Raw genomic sequence first — 21,696 nt, 5'->3', positions numbered from 1 at the left:
CATACTCCAGCAGCTCGAAATAAATTATATGTAGAACTTGTCTTTGTCGTGCTACTTTGAACTAGATCTTCCCCGTGATGAAACCATGTTTTGTATGATTTGTCCATGTCGTACAAAACTGAGTGTTCTACAACTTCATCCGAGAGTTGATGTCTTAGATTCTGACATTTGTTGCATGAACAAAGAATCTTACTCGGAAAACCGGCATTCATTACTGCAGTCTTCACAAACTCCCTAGCTTTTCTCTCATATTCCTTTGTAGCTCTACAATTTTGAAGGATACTTCAATAATAAAATACCAAAGCTTAAACTATATAATTTTATTTTCTAACATGTTAAGATGGATCCAAGTTTTATCCATTTGCATATCATAAGCATAGATATAAAAAAGCTAATCACAACTCATATGTACAATGTTTTATTATTCAAACCCTAAGGTTGGGGATGTGAAAACTACCATTATTCACACCCCAGGCGAGATATCTATCAATATATTCAAACCAATTCAAGCAAACACAATTTATTTGTAAGAAGATAATACATGATTCTAGATAAAATCTTACATCATTTCCCATATAAAAGTTACCTAACCATCTATCAATACCAAGTAAAAAAATGCAAACAACACACAATAAGTTTTCTTCCTTATATCATCGCAACACACAAACAAATTTTCCATAACCTACTTCTCTAAGACACACAAGTTTTCAACCTTCCGTTACCACTGCAACACACAATTTTAATCTCGGAACCTACTTCTCTATGAATGAATATTTAAGATATTCAAACTCCTCTAACATTTGTATGATATTAATAAAAGAGTTAAGAGAACATATTTCCATACCTCTTGCAATTAATAATCAAGTTAATTAACTTTGCAATGCTCCTTGCCAATTCGTTCCACAACCTAAAGAATATAATCAATACGTAAAAGATTAATACAAAATTAAAATTAAATGATACAATAAGTAAGAAATTTCTTTTATATATAATTTTTTGGTATATATGGTTATCATATTATTATAAGGACTAAGGAAAAAAATAGTCGAAACTAACAATGTTGAATAAAAATGAAGAATCATCATTCAGAATGTGTTCTTTGTCTGCATAAACAAAAGCCTTTTTAAATAATATAAGTTTTTAACTATTTAGCATGTAATTTTTTTTTCAAAAAAGAAGAAGGAACATGTATAAAATATGAAAAATGTTACAACACTAATGAAACTAAAAAATCTAATATAAGGCATGATTAAAGTGGCCACCGCAGGAATCCAAACACTAGTGCTAATTTACTATTATACATATATGGAACCACAAAATATATATTAAAAAAACTTTGGAGTTTAGTGAAATGAACCTGGTAACAATTTATAGTAACAATTTATAATAACAATGGTTGCTTATATATATATAATATATATTCAAAGAGACAAACAAAATAAAATTATTATATGTATTTAATTATGGAATAATATATACATATATATTGAAAGGAAGAAAAAGATAAAAATTAATACTCCAAGACAAATATGAAAGCTTATATATGAAACCACTTCCAAAAGACTCAAGAAACTTGTATTCCTAACTTATATTATTATATTATGCATATATTCATTTATCATATACTAACTTTTAACTTATTTATTCTCTTGTAAAATGAGAAAAGACAGTCGCATATGAAAGTTTGTACTATATATGTATTCATATATTATGTAATATGATGGAGAAGATAATAGAAAGCATATTAATGGGGTGCATGTACAAGTAGTTTGATGATGTAAAAGTAAATACTCTCCTGACTCTTCATTGTTTGCTACCTATTTGTGACCACAGAGAGCAGGAAGGGATGTAGCTACATATATAGGGATGAAATAAAATATACATATTATATAATATGATATATGATATAAGTCATGTAGCTACATATATAGAGATATTTGTTTTATGTTATGAATATTGATTTTACTAAATAATGCTATTAGAAGTTAGTTTGCATCATAATTTAAAATAATTGTGAGGAATACTCTTATGTCGTAGAAAGGAAAAAAAAAAACAAAGACTCATTGTCTTTTTTTGTAGAGTTGAACTGTCACATAATGAAAGGTCATAAAATAAAACAAAAGAAGACTAAAGTAAATAAATAAATTAAGAAGACAAAAGTAAGAATGACTTACGAAAGTTATTCATCACAATTATATATATTATAGATATATGAAAGCTTAGTTGGGTTTTTTTTCGTTAAAATGAGACTTTTCTAGGCAGGGGCCACAAACTTAATTTACTAAACACAAAGTAGAATATAGCACAACACAAACTCAAGGGCCATTACATGGACAAGAAAATGACACAGAGAAAATACACTACAGGAAAATAAGCTATTACCGGCGGAGAAAACCGCCGGCAATAGTCAGGAAAACCGCCGGTAATACATTTACCGGCGGTCTCCGCCGGCAAAAATCCGCTGGTAAAAACCGGTCGGCAAAAGCCGCTATTACCGGCGGAATTATCCTCCCGCCGGTATTAATATTATTGCCGGCGGATAAGTACCGGCGGATCACGCCGGCTATAATTTGGTCAGAATTCACGTCTGACACATTATTACCGGCGGTTTCCGCCGGTAATTGTAAAATATATTTTTAAAAAATAATTAATTTTTATAAATTATATATAATTAATATTAAATAACTAAATTTATAATTAAAAAAATTTAGAAATAAAATCAATATTATTTAAATTAATATCCAAATTAAAAATACAACTTTAAAATACTAATATTGTCTTTTCAAAATAAAAAAACATACACTTAAATTTAATAATAAATAATAAAACCTAAACTAATTATTATTGTCTTCATCAAAATTTTCATTTAGAAAATCTTCAACATTCGTGCTTCGACTCAAACCTTCATGAGACTGTGGTGCTGGTGGCGAAGGATAATATGGCCGAGGCTGTGGGCGAATCAAAGGAGACTGCTGCTGTTGTTGATTCGGAGAAGTGTAGTACTGCTGATTATAAACGGGTTGCTGTGTCGATCCTCCATAATGAGGATATACCGGCTGCTGCTGCATGAACGACCCAAATTGACCATACATAGGTTGTTGTTGCTGTTGCTGCTGCTGCGATAATCCTCCAAACTGACTTCCCATAGGTTGTGTCTGAGGAAACTGGGAAGAAAGTCCAAACATATAATTAAAAAGTGGCGACTGAGAGGAACCACTAGATATGTTTGGAGAATTTTGTTGTGGTTGTTGTGGCATCGACGACGTCCCCGGGCTTTGATTAGATGTACTACCTTGTTGTTGAGAAGGTAAGAACTGCTGCAATAAACTCTCATAGCGTGGGTCATGGAGGGAAGAATCAGTCTGAAAATTTCCTGACTCGACCTTATCACGCATCTTAACCCACATCTCAGCCAAAACTCCCATCATCTCTGGAGTCACATTAGTAGGAACTTGTGACTGAGTTTGGCTTGAACTTCGACTTGTGGAGCTAGATGCTGATTTCTTCCCTTTGCCTTTAGGCCTGTATCCCACTCCTATTTGATAATCAGACCTCGAGCCAAGAACTTTATCCATAACCTTATACTGTATTGATTTAGCAGTAGAACCTTCACTAGAAGCAGATTCAGAACCTGACCGACTACTTTGAATATTTGTCTCTCCATCTCTTGGGTCATTTGTTCCTGCCAATAGAAAATGTTAAAAAACCAATATTTATATAACATAAGATCAATAAAGAAAGAAAAAACTTTAACTTACATGTAGTTCTTTGCAAGTTTCGCTAACCCAAGTCTTCGTAGATTTTTTTATATGAGTATCTTTCCAAGCATCAATAGCATGATCATCAGGTTCATCCTACAAAATTCCGATGTTAGTTTAATTAATAATATAATAATATCAAATAAAGTTAAGTATTTTACTTACATATTCGTTACGGATCGCTGCCATTGATTTAGAGCCTTGCGTCGACAAATACTTCATTTCCTTTCTATTTTTCTTGTTCTACGTGGATCGCGCTATAAACTTTGGGCTCAGAAACAGATCGACGATGTCTTTCCAACTCTCCTTCGAGCACAATTCAGGAATAGCATTGAGAGCACTATCCAAATCATTCGAATTTCCAGAATAATATTTTTGGAAATGAGAATGCCTAATATTCTTTCTCTCTAAATATCTTTTGCGCATCTCCGTATACAGAGTTCCCATAACTCTTTTAGGTTCTGGATGCCCATCGATATTATAGTAATACTAAAAAAAAAAATTGTTAGTTTAAATTTTTATAGACTAAAATGTATAATATAAAAAAAATTATATTTTGTTTTTACCTTCATCTTTTGAACGACCTGGTCTTTATATTGCTGAGGAACATCTTTAAAATCTAAATAATGTCCCGGCAATAGTAATGTAACTTCAGTACTCAATTGACGAACAAAAGCTTGGTGCTCAGTACCAACCACTTTGTCTGTCGCCGGATCAAGTTGCAATTCAAGTGGTTTGCCAGCATCCCGCCTTCGTTTTTCAATATTAACATTACTGGCAGGGCCACGTCCCCTCCTTCTTGCAGGACGATCTATTAATTTGTTTAATACATAAAAATAAAAATATCAGTAAATCTTAAACATTTAAACAGATTATAATATATCACATAACTAAAATTTAGATATTAACCTGACTCGCAAGTTGAGGGTATCCTGCTAGGATCTGTGGGGTCTTGACCACCACCATCTCCACCGTGATGGGATACTATATCAGCTGACATGTCTCTTGTATTCATAAATATTTAAGATTTAATAATAAAAATAGAAATCAAATTTAAGATTTAATATCATCAAATTTAATTAAGTAATGAAATAACATTAAACAAAATCAATATCAACATAAATTGGAAAATACAAATCAAATTCAAATTTTTGTGTTTGTTACAAAGGTAATCATTACATAAAACTAATAATCACTATCACTTCCCTCATTAACTAAATTAGCATTAACATCATCTTCACAAAAATCAATTAATAAATCATCTTCTTCATCTAATTCTTCATCTGCTTCTTCATCGCCTAACTCGTGATCCTCTTGACTAACATTTAAATTTTGTACTGTACTAATGTCAATCGAATTTTGAGTAGGTAGCATAACCAACTCGCCGAGATCCACAGTCAACACAAAATTTGATGAGCTAATATCATGTACCACATCAATGTCTGAATTAGCTTCACAGTTCTCGACGTCCCAAATTTGTCGATGGTTTACACCCTCAACAACTTTCCACTGATTTCCTCTAAGTAAATCATCGAGATAAAATACTTGCTTCGCTTGATTTGCAAGTATATATGGGTCATCCTTGTACCATTCCCCGCTAGTGTTTATACTAGTAATATTATTCTCTATAATTATTTTTTTCCTTCTTGGATCTGTATTAAACCACTTACACTTGAACAATGTCACAGAATATGTGCCAGTAAATGTTAACTTTAATACTTCTTCAAGTATTCCATAATAGTTAAAATCTTCTGTTCCAGCAACAAATACTCCACTGTTTTGAGTGCACCTCTTTAAATCTCATTTGGTTGACATAAATCGAACACCATTCACTATACAACCTTCGTAATAAGCTCCTAAATGATCTGATCCAGATGCTAAAGCTAGCAACTCGTCACCATTATCTAACGATCCAAGCTTTTGTAAGTCGTATATCTAAAAGAATAAATAAAATTATTATAGAATTGAAAACAACACTTAAAAGGATGAAAGAATATAGGGTAGGTTTTTTTTTTCACCTTCTTGTGAAACCATCGCTGAAAATATTTCTTATGTAAAATGTTATGATCTCCATCCTGATATTTCTGTTTAATTTCTTCTAAGTGTTCACTATAAATAAGAACAAAAATTTTGAATCAGTTGAAAGCATTTTCAATGAAATAAAAGCAACTTTTGGGAAGAAACTTACTCCAAATATTTCTGAATTTCAGGTGAATTGTTGTATATGTACCACTCTGCTTGTTCACGAGTCGCACGATCAAGAGGCTTTAGAGTTTCTTTTGTTATAGGTCAACATTGCGATTGAAATACAAAAAGATTTCTTGGTGTCACCTCATCTTCATTGCGATCAAGACGATTAAATCTTGTTTCAACACCTTTGAAATACATCGAACAAAATGTCAAAGCCTCATCTGCAACATAACGCTCGGCTATCGACCCTTCAGGACGGGCTTTATTTCCAACGTAATTCTTTAATTTTTTCATGTATCTTTCAAAAGGATACATCCAACGCATAAATACCGGTCCACCCATAATTGCTTCTTCAGGCAAATGTAAAATCAAATGCACCATTATATCAAAAAAGGCTAGAGGAAATATGAGTTCCATTTTACATAATATTAGAATAAGATCTTTTTGTGCTTCCTCCATATCGCTAACCTTTATAGTTCTTGCACAAATTTGCCTGAAAAAGTTACATAACTCAGAAATGGTAGTCGATATACTCTTTGAAAGAAACTTGCGAACACCCACTGATAGTAATCGTTGCATTATTACATGACTGTCGTGGGACTTTAAACCGCTGATATTTGTTAAATCAGCATTTACTTTCTTCTTTAAATTGGAACAAAAATTATCTGGAAATTTCACATCTCGAATAAATTTACAAAACTGCATTCTTTGATCAGATGTGAGAACATAAGGGGCATGAGGCTTCATTAACTTTCCGCTGTCATCTTCATATATCCACAACGATTCCCTTACTCCAAACTTTTTCAAATCATGTCTTGCATTAGTGGTGTCCTTGGATTTATCATTATCCAAGATTGTGCCTAACAAACTATCACACACATTCTTCTCCACATGCATGACATCAATGTTGTGTTTTAAAGTGTTCGAAGACCAATAATCAAGCTCATAAAATATGCTTTTCTTCCTCCAATTTCGATCTTCTGCAATACGCCTACGTTTGACACCTCCAAACATCTTGTGTTTTCCAGGAACTTGTGGTACAAGTTTGTTTACTTGTTCTAATATTTCCTCACAAGTAAAACGTCTTGGTGGACGCCTTCTCTCGATTTGTCCGTCAAACTGAGTGTCTCTTCTCATTCGATGGTTACTTGGAAGGAATCTTCTGTGACCAATGTAGGATGTCTTACCGATCACTCGAACAGAAGTTGTGTCTTCATTACACGTCGGACAAGCTTTGTATCCCTGACCACTCCATCCAGATAAATAGCTACGAGCAGGAAAATCGTTAACTGTCCACAATAAGGCTGCACGCAACTTGAACATAGTATTGGTTATACTATCTCTTGTATCGACACCATTAACCCACAACTCCTTTAACTCATCCACCAATGGTCTCAAGAATATATCCATGTCCTTTCCCGGTGATTTTGGTCCAAGAATAAGAATGGATAATATGAAATTATTATCTTTCATACACATCCAAGGTGGAAGATTGTAGTTAGCCAACACCACAAGCCACATACTATATGCTTGACTCATGTTGCCAAACGGATTGAAACCATCTGCAGCTAAACCTAAACGAACATTCTGAGGTTCACTAGCAAAATCAAGATGTTTGGCATTGAAATCCTTCCATGCTAACCCATCCACTGGGTGTCTCATTATCCCATCATCTTTTGATTTCCCAGTATAGTGCCATAACATTTGCTTCGCTGTAAGTCTTGAACTGTACAGTCTTTTTAATCGAGGAGTTAATGGAAAGTAACGCATCACCTTATGTGGTACCTTTTTTCCATCAGTTTTTTCAGGAGAAATCCATCTACTACTTCCGCAAATTGGACAAGTCTCTTTAGTTGAATGCTCTTTGTAAAACAAACAACAATCATGTTCACATACATGAATTGACACATACCCTAACCCTAATTTCTGTAATCTTTTTTTAGCCTCGTAGTACGTTGATGGAATTTTATTTCCCTTCGGAAATGCAAGCTTTAGTAATTTCAGTAATTCATCGAAGATTTTATTGGGAATCTTGCCTCTAACTTTCAAATGCAATAATTTTGCTAAAAAGTTAAGAGAAGATATCCAATTGCAACCAGGATATAACTCAGCCTCAATCTCGTCAAACAGATCGTCATAAAATTGTCCCGCCGCAGGGTTATTTTCTACTTCTTCGGTTGTAGGTAGAAGGAAGTCTTCGACCATTGGAATCATCTCATCAACATCATCGTCATTGGCGTCCACCACATTGGCAACATCTGCTTCCGCTTCACGGTGATATATCCACTTCTCGTAACCTCGATGAAAACCCCAATCGAATACGTGTGCTTTCACCATAGGTATTGTTTCAAGCCTATTATTTATGCATCTAACACACGGACACCTAATTCTACCAGAGGAATCCTTATATTCCGACGCCATCATCAAAAAAGCTTGTAGACCGTTCCAATATTCTCGACAAGCACGATTTCTCAATGTCGTCCAAGTCTTGTCGATCGCCATCGAAAGTGTTATAAAAATATATAAGTTTACGATATGCGAATTGTCTTATATTTTAAAGTGTTATAAAATGTTTATAATAGTCTATTATAAACATTTAATAGTTTTAAACTACTTTAAAATGTTTTATAATATAAACAATTATAATTGTTATATTATATTATAAAACATTTAATAATTTTATATTATATTATAACACATTTAATAATTTTATGCTATTTTATGTTTTATCATAATATTTTATGCTATTTTATCCTAAAATTATTTATTTATTTATTTAATTAGTAAATAATTAATTATTTAATTAATTAGTTATCTATCATCTAATTTTTCCTTTACTAAAAAATTAATTATTTAATTAATAATTAATTGTTTATTTATTTATTTAATTATTAATCATATTACTAATTTAACTGTTTACTTATTATTTCATTAATTAGTTAATTATTATCTAATTTTTCCTTTATTTAAATAAATTATTATTATCTAATGTTTACTAATTATTTAATTAATTAATTATTTATTTATCAATTTATTAATCATATTATTAATTTAAATGTTTACTTATTATTTAATTAATTAGTTAATTATTATCTAATTTTTCCTTTATTTAAATAAATTATTATTATCTAATGTTTACTAATTATTTAAGTATTTATTTATTTAATTAGTTATCTATTATCTAATTTTTCCTTTACTAAAAAAATAATTATTTAATTAATACTTCATTATTTATTTATTTATTTATTTATTTATTTATTTATTTATTTATTTATTTATTTATTTATCAATTTATTAATCATATTATTAATTTAAATGTTTACTTATTATTTAATTAATTAGTTAATTATTATCTAATTTTTCCTTTATTTAAATAAATTATTATTATCTAATGTTTACTAATTATTTAATTAATTATTTATTTATTTATTTATCAATTTATTAATCATATTATTAATTTAAATGTTTACTTATTATTTAATTAATTAGTTAATTATTATCTAATTTTTCCTTTATTTACGCAAATTATTATTATCTAATGTTTACTAATTATTTAATTAATTATTTATTTATTTATTTATTTATTTATCAATTTATTAATCATATTATTAATTTAAATGTTTACTTATTATTTAATTAATTAGTTAATTATTATCTAATTTTTCCTTTATTTAAATAAATTATTATTATCTAATGTTCTAATTATTTAATTTATACTTAATTAATTAATTATTTAATTATTTAATTAATTAATTATCTATTATCTAATTATTCCTTTACTAAAAAATTAATTATATAATTCATACTTAATTATTTATTTATTTAATATCCATTTAATTATTTATTTATCATATTATTAATTCAAATCTTGCCTAATTATTTAATTAATTATTAATTAATAATTAATTAATTAATTACTTAATTAATTAATAAATTATTTATTTAGTTATTTAACATATTTAATTATAACTATTCTAAAAACTTAATAATTAATATGTAATTAATTGAAATTATTTTTATTTAATTAATCCTATAATTACTCTTTTATATAATTACTTAATAATTATTTATATATATTATTTAATACTTACTTTTTAATAAATAAATTTTTAATTATTTAATTTTTATTATTCTCATATCAATTACTATCTAAGTTATTAAAATAACTTTTTTCTTTAATTTAATATTTATTTTATTGTTTATTAATATTTTATTTCTCTACCATTAAACTATTTTTTTAATAATTAATAACAAATTTATTAAAATCTAAACTTCACAATATTAAAATAATTTTAATTAAACTATAACAAAAATACATTACAACATTCTAACAATATAATAACAATTTAACAATAATAAAAAATTATTCATTAATAATATCTAACAATATTTTAATATTCTTTAAAACTAAATGAACAAAATAAAAATGTATGAAATAGAAAATTAATTACCTGCAGTACAACAATAGCAAGATGCAGTACTCCCAATGAAGCCCTGAAATATATACATATATATATTAGATATAAATTAATGGAATAATTAAATTTTATTTATTTGAAATTTTAATCAAATATTTAATATAACTAAAAAAAATAACATAAAAATCCTCACCAAAAATTTAAACTTATAAATAGGTAATAACCCCGAGCATCAAGTTCTCTTTTCCACAAGCCACATCAAAATTTACCAACACCTAACCATGCCAATAAGGAAGCCAATAATTGGCTCTGGGTTCATCAGAAAAGAGTTATTATGCAGTAAAGACTAAATGAAAAATACTATGCAATTGTTTATGGCTGTATCTTGAATAATGAACTCTAATAATATAAAGCATAAGGATTCATATATAGATACCACTTCAAATTCAATAAACCACAACAAACTGTAAATATGAAGGCAGAAGAAAACAAAACATAACAGACCGGAAGAAAACAAAACAAAACAAAACATTAACTTACCTGCAAATATGAAGGGAGAAGGAAAAAAGCTTCGGACGAACGAACGGAGAAGAAAATCGTCTGAGTTATTTTTGGGAGACTTGGGCGAACGGACGCGAAGGAGATGAATGGTCCGCATATATAGATTATTATTGCCGACGGAGGTCCGCCGGCAATAGCACAATAACGGTAATATTTTATTTATTATTACCGGCGGAACCCGCCGGCAATAATCCGCCGGTAATAATCGAAATATTATTACCGGCGGAGCCCGCCGGTAATACTGAAAATAATAAATGGGCAGCAACATTGCCGCGGTAATGAATTTTACTTATTACCGGCGGGTTGTCCGCCAGTAATAATAAATTTCCCGCCGGTATTAATTATCAAATTTTATAAAAAATAAAAACAAGCTTAATACCAGTGGACTTCGTTTTCCGCCGGTAAAGAGCGTATTATTACCGGCGGACTATCTCCGCCGGTAATTGTTCCGCCGGTAAATAGCCTTTTTGTTGTAGTGATAGATAAAACAAGTAAAATAATCTATTGGACCCCATAAACAAATAAGACAAAACAAACATAGGAACAAAAAAAGCAAGTACCATACGAGATTAGCATGAAAAAGACCAAAAAAATCATATATATTAATCAATCCAAGAAAATAACAAAAACACAAAGCACTGAACTACAGACTTAATTAATAAAAAAACAAAAACAAAAACAAAGCTGCCGCACATATGTATATCGTCTTCTGCAACCAACCAGAATCCTTTATTTCTTATTTATCGTTTTAACCAATCTATCTCAAAGGAAGCCATTAAAAAATAAATGTCATTCTACCTTGATAGAGAGTGATGTTGCTAGACACGATAGTAGACCACCAAAGACAACAAAATGAGTCGATGAAGATGATTAGAGATAACAAAGCTGATGACTTCAAAGCTAAAATAGAGATAGTGATATAAAGAAAATAAATAAATCATTATATTTCCCAAATACAAAAAAAAATAAGATAAATGATTTACCAAAACAGAGATAATAATTTCCATAAAAAATGTATTGGCTGAAGCAAAGAGAATCTTTAGTATTGAAGGTGAGCAAAGAGCTCTTCAGAATGTATGGGCAAGGGAGTGCAAAAGATAAAAGTCAGTATCTGATGTTAGAAAAAAGTCTTGTCAAAAGAAAAAGGAAAAAGTTAGAGAAAATAAAATTTGCAGATTTAGCGAGCTTTTGGAGAAAGCTACCGCCTTTTTTTTAGTTTTTCATATTTATTATAATACTTTTTAATTAGTATTATATTTGTTTATTGTGCCGCATGTTTTGTTTATGTATTATAATACTTTTTGAATAAAGTTATAATCATGTGTTGTGGAAAGGGTTTTTTGTTGTAGTGTATTGTTCTGGGTAGGTTGTGTAGCTACTGCCCTTTGGCTTGTCGAAGCTTGATTGGGATTTTGGTTCTTGACGTACTGTCTGAAATATCCTCTCGAGATCAAACCTTCGATCTCATCTTTCAATTGTAGACATTCATTTGTTGTGTGTCTGATATCTCTATGGAATCTACAGTATTTATTTGTGTCCCTTTTTGCCTTCTAGCTCCTCATGGGGTCAGGTTTCCTGAACGGGACCTGGTTCTCATTGGCCAGGTAAATATTCTCCCGAGTCTTGTTAAGCTCAGTATACACTTTTTATACGGAGAAATATTTTCCCCCCTTCTTCTTCTTCCCTCCATCAACCTCGGGGTTATTCCCTTCATTTTTCTTTCGTTTAGAAGGGTTATCCCCGGGGGTTTTGAAGTTGATGGGCTTGCCGAGGTTGAGGCAGAGTTTATATTTGTTGTTGTAGTTATGGGCTGAGAGGTCGTGTTCAGTGCTAACCTCACCTCTTCTACATTTACAAACCTCTGGGCCCTCCGATTGAACTTGATTAGTGACCGGATAGGTTTCCTTTGTAAATCTTCCCAAAGGGGAGTTCGTGGCAGAATACCCGCTCTAACAGCCTTCAGGTGACCGCTATCATCAACATCTCGAGCTCGGGCCACTTCTAGGTTAAACCTCGTGAGGTAACTCTTTAATGACTCACTTTCTACTGTAACGACCCGAATTTGCTAATCGGGCTTAGGGCCTTGATAAGTGTGCCTGGAGGGCAATACATGATTTAGTATGCTTATATGTGGATTTATGTGAATATATGATAATGATGCATGTTTAGTTGAGTTAAATGTGCATGTGGGTCCCGTCTGGATATTAGGGGCATAAATGTGATAAATGCGATATATATATGTGATATGTCTGTGCAGCACGATCCGAGACAGTCCTGGGGAGCGGTTAGTCGGAAAGTCACAACAGGGTTGAGATTCGGACTCGGGGTGAGTCGAGGGGTAATTTGGGTACTAGGTGTTATGGGATTACCGGGATATGAAAATAAATATTTGGAGATATATTTGAGGATAGAATGTCTAGGAGGGAATACTGGGGAAATTTACCATTTTTCCCTCGGGGACGTTTTGGTACACCGAGCCTTGAGGTAACCACATAGACATAAGCTGAATAAGACAAACCTTAGAACCATACAGAACACTTAAGGAAAAGACTCATTCTTTCTCTCTAAACAAGGGGATATCTTCTCTTTGGAGGCTTAAGGAGAACTTGGAGAAAACAGCTAGAAGTTAGAGGAATTCAGCTGGGAAATCTTGGGAGCTAGGAGCTTGTGGATTAAGGATCAACTTCAGAGATTTAGTTCAGCAAGGGGTAAGCTTTAATTATAAGATTATGCTTAGATTTGCTGCTGGTTGATAGAGTTTGCATGTTGGTTAATTTGATCTGTCATAAGTGTTTTAGCTGAGTTTTGGAGCAGATTTTAGTGGGGTTTTAATGTTGATATTGAGCTGGAGTGTGTGTGTTAATTATATGGGTTTGTTAGGTAAGTTTTGAGTGAGTTAGCTTGAGGAAAATGCAGGGAAGAAGATGGAAAACTCTGGGTTTGGAGGTGAGGGTCGCGGCCCGTGTGCGCTCGCGGCCGAGTGTGGCCAAGGAGTTCATGCGCGCCGCGGCCTGTGTGTGTTGCAGGGGTGTGCTAGCCTCTGTTTTGAGGCTAGCCACGGCACTTGAGGGTGGGGCCGCGGCTCTTCGTACTAGTCTGCATTTTTATGGGTGTTAAGGCTTGGGAATTCAATGGTTAAGGCTCGGGGTGGATTTTATCACCCGGATTGATAAAACTCAAGGTCCCGGAGGTTAGGGTTATGGCTTAAAGTTATTTATTGGATTAGAACTTGATGGGTGGATATTGTTAATATGTTGTGACTAGGGTTTCGGAGAGGCTCTAGTTGGAGGAATGTGCTTGGGACATCGGTGCTCGGAGAGCTCGGGACTCAGGTAAGAAAACCCTTGTTCCCATAGAGCTTGTGTGCAGGGCTGAGCCCAATGTGTTTGAATAGAATTGGTATGCAGGGCCGAGCCCAATATGTTAGAACTGTGGGGCGTAGCCCTTTAACTAAATATGCTAGAATTATGTACTTATTTGTTATGCTATGTATGTTATCAAGTGAATGATCGGCAAGAGCCGGGAACGGTGTAGGCCGAGAACGGCGAAGGGCCGGGAACAGCGTTGGACACGTTGAGTGCAAGGCCGAGAACGGCGAGGGGCCGGGAGCAGCGTTGAGCACGTGGAGTATGAGTTGCCAGGGCGAGTCCCTAAAAGGATACCTAGGATATCCTCACGGCGTGGTCCGCGAACCCAGGGCTTGGTAAACGCCTGGGACGGCTAGGCCGTATGTGTTTAGCCCATTGGTGGCCTGTTTATATGCTTGCTATATGTGTTACATATGTTATCTGTTTGTGGGTTTTCTTGCTGGACTTCGGCTCACAGATGCTCTGTGGTGCAGGTAAGGGTAAAGAAAAGGCCAACCAACCATGAGTGTAGCAGGCGTGAGGCGGCGTGTACATGTTGGGCCAGCCTGGCTGCCACAGCCAGAGGATTTTGGGGGATGCTTGTAAATAAACTTAAATTTTGTCGTTTAGTCGACTTGGTTCAATTTTTATATTGTAGATGTTTCTAAACTGTATTTTGGGATCCCCAAGTGTAAAACTTTTATGATTTTCTATGGAAGTTATTATTTCTAAAATTTTTCCTCTGTTTATGGCTTAATTACACTATTTGACCTATAACCTCGATTAGCGAGTCGGAAGCACATTTTTAAACTCACTTAGTAACGGCCCTAAGGAAGTAGGGCATTACAGCTGCTGTCGAACATTTGTTAAGGCTGAAGCCTCAGGCTTGTTGCCAATCATAGCCTTAAATTATTTCTTAAAATCTCTAGATAATTAATCCTAGGACGAGATCGAATGCCTTTTAAACTTCTCAAACCAGTTTTTTGTTAGTCCTGTAAGTGTGGCTGGGAACAGCATACATCTGAGCTCGTAGCCAACATTACTGGCTCACATGATGGTGTTGAAGGTACTCAGGTGACTATATGGGTCTGAGTTTTCATCAAATGGTGGGACATGGGGTATTCTGAATCCTTGAGGAAGCAGAGTGCTAGAGATATGTGGGGCAAATGGCTCGAGTTCCTCATCAGACTCTTCAGCTTTGTTCCTGTTACGCTCAACTTGGAGGAGCTTGAATGCTCTTTCTAACTGGTCAATCGTTTCCTGGACTAAATCCACTAGGGGTCGAGCCTGGACCTGAGGGGGCTTGTTATCGTTAATAAAAGCTCTAGCTCCTTGTCTCGGTATAGGGTTATACGCTATCTGTTTGCAGCCATTCAGATGGTCGCACAGATTAGGGTTCGGGGGATTATCTCGCCCTCGATTTTGGTTTAGATGATCCTGCAGATCGGGGTGATTCCCCCAATTCCTTGTATGCCTTGGCTCGGTGTTATAAACACTTACAGACCGAGTGTAGTTCGAGCTTTCGCTTACGTAACTTGTAGCCCTCTCTGGATATGTGGCTCGGTGATTACGAGGTGGGTCCCCTGCTGGCCTTCTTGTTCCAGCAATTTGTGATCCTGACATTTGGCTTCCCGATGGCTGAGGAGCCCTGCGATCTCGGGTAGCCTATCGGTTTCCATCTCGACTGCCGCTGCGAGATGGCCTTCGTGGTGCAGTTCGTGGGACTTCTCAGACTGGAAAGGGGTCTCTTATTGGTGATGGTGGATGCCTTATGGCGACGAGGGCTGTCTCCCATTGTTGGGCCTGGATGGTCCAGAGTTTGCCCAGTCAGGCTCCGGGTTGTCTTGCGCAGTATCAGGATTCGGGTTCCGAGCCACTGGAGGGGCTCAGTTATTACCCGATTCTATTGGTACTTCTATAGTCGAGTTGGTAGTATCCTCAGCCTGGTTACTCCTCTGGGGCCTTGGCTGATTTGGCTGCGGCGTCGACTGCGACACTTGCTCCGCCCTCCTAGCGATCGTGCGCCCACGGGGACGTCCCCTAGGCCTTCGGGGAGGTGCCTCAGCGTCAACAGCCTGTCTGGCAAGTTCTTCGTTGCGTTTTGTTGCCTCTGCTGCGCAGTTGGCAACTTTCAAGTTCCCCAATAGGAATATATATTTCAGGATTGTAATACAAATCCTCGCCAAGCCTGGGGGCAGGTGGCCCCCTAGAGTTGGACGAGTCACTCCTCTCTTTAGGGTCCGGATCCACCATGGGCTGCTTTCCAGGCCGTTGGAGGTAGTCCTTAGCATGAGGAGTCTTCTCCTCAGGTATCTGGGGCAATGGTCGCTCACCAGTACCGGGGTTACTTGCAACGACCATTGATGATTCAGGAGGCTTTCTGATTAAACAGGCTCACGTCTTGTTTAATGGCTCTCAATGAAAGCAGCAAACTGTTGACGTCGTTTTTCATCAACTTAGATATGAAGAGCAATTAAACAAAATACCAGAGGAAACAAATGATAAAAGACACGATTTTTACGTGGTTCAGTAGTTAAAATCTGCTTAGTCCACAAGTCTGTGTTATTCACTTTATGGAATTCTCTCAAAGCTTTCTAGAAGCAATTTTATAGAGTCTTCCCCAATACAAAACTCTCTCCCTCTACAAATGAATTGTTCCACTCTATTTATAGAGTGGTTTACCGAATATCTCCCCACAGATTTAAGGGGGTTCTGATACAAATCAATTAAATAAATGCAAATAAACGTGTATGGTTATTATGTACGTGTATAAATCCCATGATATTTGAGATTTAATAACAGATTACATCTGATCCCTTAAACATAGGGATTTTATAACAATAAACATGTTCACACACAGCTTACGAGCTTGAATACTAGACTCACAAGCCTTCGAGAACGTTCACCCATCACGAGCTCGATACCTCGGTTCGCCTATGTTCTTAACAAGTAACATTTTTTAGATCATCCTTTTTGAGCTCACAATCCTCGAGCTTGAACCATCTTGTCTGATGGTAGGAGATTTATACAAGTGTTGAATTATTGCCATTGTTGCTTCGAGCCTAACTTATAACCTCGGAACTCCTCCGATACCACATAGTTTCCGAGCTCCCCAATTTCGATGTTGTCGCATTTACCGCTCAGCGAGACTGTCTTTGATATTTTCATTAAAGTCGATTATGATGAATTGGCTTATTTCGAGCTTGCACCTTACGAGCCTAACTTTCGAGTTCAAAAACTTCTATTCTCAAAAATTGGGTGTAACATTTTGCCTCGTCAAAAGTATGAGTTCGAATCCTATGAGAAGGAAACTTTTGAACTGCCACTTTCATAAATCGAGCCACCTACCACACTTGAGTGCGGACACGCGTCAACCACAGATTGTTCAATCAGAGTACCATATTTAAGATACAAAATATTTGTGATATTATTAAAATTAGACATTAATAGTTTGAGAATAAGCTTATTTATTCTTGATAGAAGATAAATTTTATTCTAATTTGTTATGTAAGTACATAGTCATGCTATTTATTTACACACAACACGTATGTATAATATATTTATAATATTTATTTTTATTCAATATGAATATATATATATTTAAATAAGTTAAATCAAATAAAAATAATACATTTTCTTTTTAAATATAAATGATAATTTTTTTTTAATAAAACTTAAGATTATGTATTATATATTATTATTATTATAATGATATTTTATAATATTTAAATTTATATTAATATATTTATTAAATATATAGTCTTCTATTGAATATAATTATAATAAAATTTTGATTATATATTATATACTATTATCATAATAATATTTTATAATATTTGAATTTATATTAAAAATAAACAATACTGATACTAGACTGCGCCCCCTAAAATATACGGCCAGTTAAAATTTCCCCAGGAACTATTAAAACTATTAGATCGTGTCCATGTTACAATTTGCATAAAATAATTAGCATTTTCGCCACCTGAACTTTGACAACTACCAAATTATACCCCCTTTAATTATAAAAATTTTAAAAAACTAATTTTCTATTTGTTCCTACAAAACTAAAGAAAAATTATTAAAAAAATTCAATAAAAGACAAAATATATTAAGAATTCCTTTAAATATATTTAAGTTTGAAAATAATTTTTAAAAGAAAAACTAAATTGTTACAAATGAAAAAAAAAACATATTCCCTTCTTCTTCTTTATTCATTTTTAATATATTTTTCTAATTACTATCTACTCTTTCATTTTTTCGCAATATTTTTAATTAATTAATTTCTATACATTTCTTTTAAAGTTAGTACATTTTAAAGTATAATATTTTATATATTTAATTTTTAAAATGATTTAAGTGGGCAAAAATGATAGAATAGAAAGTAATTAGAAAAAGTATTAAAGAAGAAGGGAATATTTTTTTTTTAATTGTAACAATTTAGTTTTTCTTTTAAAATAATATTTTTAAACTTAAATGCATTCAAAAGGAATTTTAAATAATTTTAGTCTCTTATTGAATTTTTTTAATAATTTTTATTAAATTTTTTAAGAACTAATAGAAAAATATATTTTAAAACTTTTATAATTAAAGGAGCACAATTTGGTAGTTTTTAAAGTTTGGGGGCGAAAATGCTAATTATTTTATGCAAATTGTAATAGAGAGCACAATCTAATAGTAATAATAGTTGAGGGGAGAAATTTTAACATACCGTATATTTTAGGGTGCACAATATGGTAGTATCAAAAGTTCAAAGGGAAAAATTATTATTTATTCTGTAATATAATTATTTCATAGTATTATATATTGTTATAATAATTATATTTTATGACATTTGAATTTGAATTTGACTTTATATTATTATAATTAATAAAATATATTTAATTTGTTTTAAAAGTATATTCGTTAAATATTTAGAATAATCTATTAAAGTTAACAAAACATTCCGTTAAAATTAAAAAAATTCGTTATCTACACTGTTTTTTATATATAGAGATATATTCATTCGTATGCATATACTTAATGAAATAAAGATTACATACAATATCAATTATTTTCATAATATAAGACATAAATATAAAACACAAATATGAAAAACATTGTCTTTTTTGAAATCTTTCTCCTCATCATTTGAAATCTTTTAATGGCTTTGTAACAACCCTCAAAACATACCAGACCAAAACATACGGAAATCTAAGAGACTGTTTGGCATTGTTTTCTGTTTTTTGTTTTCAAAATTGTGTTTTCAGAAATGAGAACAAAAATCAGGTTTTGTAGTTTTCAAAAAACAACAGGTGTTTGATTAATGTTTTCTAAAATTTACAAAGAGAAAAATCTTTTAAAAGTTTGTAATAAATAATGAGATAAAGTAATGTGAAAGAAAAAGTGATGAAAAATGATGAGAGAAATTGATGCAAGAAAAAAAATTAGAGAGAAATTGATGAGAATGAAAATGACGAGATATAAAAATTGAAGAGAGAGAGAATGAGAATATAGAAAGTGATGAGAGAGAAAATAATGGGATAATAAGTAATGAGAGAGAAAATAAGGAGATGAAAAGTGATGAGAGAGAAAATTATGTGAGATAATAATAATAATTAAAAAAGTTATGTGAGAAAAAAATTGACAATTTTTTTTAAAACAACTTTTTGTTGCTCTCAAAATTTTCAGTTTTTTCTAACTTTGTTTTTAAAAATTATTTTCCGAAAACAATGTCAAACACCCCTACTTGCTTTCAGAAAACAGTTTTAGGTTTTAAAAACAAAAAATAGTTTTTAGTTAAGGAGCCAAACACCTATAAACTTTTACCTTAATTCATTGTACCAAAAATCCATATAAAAAAACTTTTAAAAAGATCGTGTGCGCACACTTTTAGTTTTAGCAAACGGAATTACAACTACCATTTTACAGAGTTAAAGCAAAACAAATGTCATAAAAGAAATAACAAGCTCCCAATATTTCTTTCTAAAATGGTGTTCCATCAAAACCTCCCCAGGTCAGGCACATGTACATATCCATAAGCAGACTCTGGCGCTCACTGCTCCACTTTGCTTTTGCATTTACCTACAACATGAAACAACTAGGTAAGTGAAAACGCTTAGTAAGAATAGTCTTGCACACAAATATATTAAACCCAGTAACGGGTTGCCCTATAGTAGTTACCACTACCGATCATAGGGTATTGGATAAATTCCAACCCTATCATATAATTCTCAATAATAGTCCTAACAGAAAATCAAGCACATTGGTTGTGCCCAACAACCAATGTTCATACATATCAAAACCACTTGCATCCAGAAAATCCCAGACATTCCAGATATATAACCATATCTGAAATAAATACTCTGGTTGTTTCTAACAACCAAGTTCACTCATATCACAATAACCTGCACTTAGAAAATTCCTAGAAGATATAATATATCACTCATATCGTAATATCCTACACTCAGTAGATTCTCAGAATATTCAATTATATTTAGCACACATCATGACTAAGCAATTAAATTATCAACAAGGGATCTTGAACACAACCCGGTTTTATCATTTATGTCCTGGTTCCAACCCATACTATATTACCATTGTCCTGGCTTCAACCCGGACTATATACTTACCATGTCCTGGCTCCAACCCGGACTTTATTACCATTGTCCTGGCATCAACCCGAACTATATACTTACCATTTCCTGGCTCCAACTCGAACTATATAACCATTGTCTTAGCTCCAACTCGGACTATATTACCATTGTCCTGGCTCCAACCCGGACTATATTATGCTAAGGTTCTGGCTTCAGCCCGAACCTACTTACCATTTATCCGTAGAATGCCAAAGCATTGCAAGAGTATGCATTAAGCATACCCTAGTCTCAATGATCCAAAAAAAAAACTAGTGTAATCTACTACTACAAGCACACACTAGTATATTCATGTTGTAGCCAAGAAAGAGAAAGGCTAACTTACTTGGAGTCCTTAGTTCCTAGCTGGATCTTTTAACTCCACTATCTGCTTTTCCCTTTGCGGTTACTATAATTAATACAATGTACTCGGATTAAACTATGGCATACTCGCATATCTAATATTAAATGATAGCTACATTCAATAAATTTCTCTTAGAGACTCTATACTAAAAATTTCTTTTATACACTTTACAGTGTATAAAACCAAATTTCGCTTTAATCAATTTACGGCTTCTTGAGAAAAATTGTCCTTATCGCAAAATGCTCTTCGCGATGTGCATTTTAATATTCTATCTCTAGATGATTCTCTCAATCGTATTACACATATTTTGGTTACTTATAAAAGGAATTTTAAACAACTCTTAATCTTAGAAAACTACCCACTTTTTACTCAAGTACGGAGTTTACCGTTTTCTATTCTTTACCCAAAAATACTGCGTTTCAACCTTTTACAATTTATTATCCATTAACG

General features: G+C 32.8%; 1 protein-coding gene across 1 annotated transcript; it reads right to left on the bottom strand.

The window, feature by feature from the left end:
* Positions 1–6,411: 6,411 nt before the first annotated feature.
* On the bottom strand, positions 6,412–8,450 carry LOC133817462 (uncharacterized). Its single transcript, XM_062249992.1, has 3 exons — positions 7,246–8,450; positions 6,534–7,110; positions 6,412–6,441 (listed from the first exon to the last, which is right to left on the bottom strand). Exons 1-3 carry the CDS (start codon positions 8,448–8,450, stop codon positions 6,412–6,414), a joined length of 1,812 nt encoding a protein of 603 aa, XP_062105976.1.
* Between the last annotated feature and the right edge of the window lie 13,246 nt (positions 8,451–21,696).

This window comes from Humulus lupulus, chromosome 1 (genome assembly GCF_963169125.1).
Source record: "Humulus lupulus chromosome 1, drHumLupu1.1, whole genome shotgun sequence".
NCBI lineage: Eukaryota > Viridiplantae > Streptophyta > Magnoliopsida > Rosales > Cannabaceae > Humulus > Humulus lupulus.
Note: the sequence above shows the minus strand (reverse complement) of the source record. Positions and strands in the feature narration are given on the sequence as shown.

Excerpts from the sequence above, each read along its gene's own strand:
- LOC133817462 (XM_062249992.1), bottom strand. The coding sequence starts at position 8,450 with ATGGCGATCGACAAGACTTGGACGACATTGAGAAATCGTGCTTGTCGA. Across the intron at positions 7,111-7,245 it reads AAGTTGCGTGCAGCCTTATT|AAGATTCCTTCCAAGTAACC; the intron begins GTGGACAGTTAA and ends CATTGGTCACAG. Across the intron at positions 6,442-6,533 it reads TAAAGTCCCACGACAGTCAT|GCAAATTTGTGCAAGAACTA; the intron begins GTAATAATGCAA and ends TAACTTTTTCAG.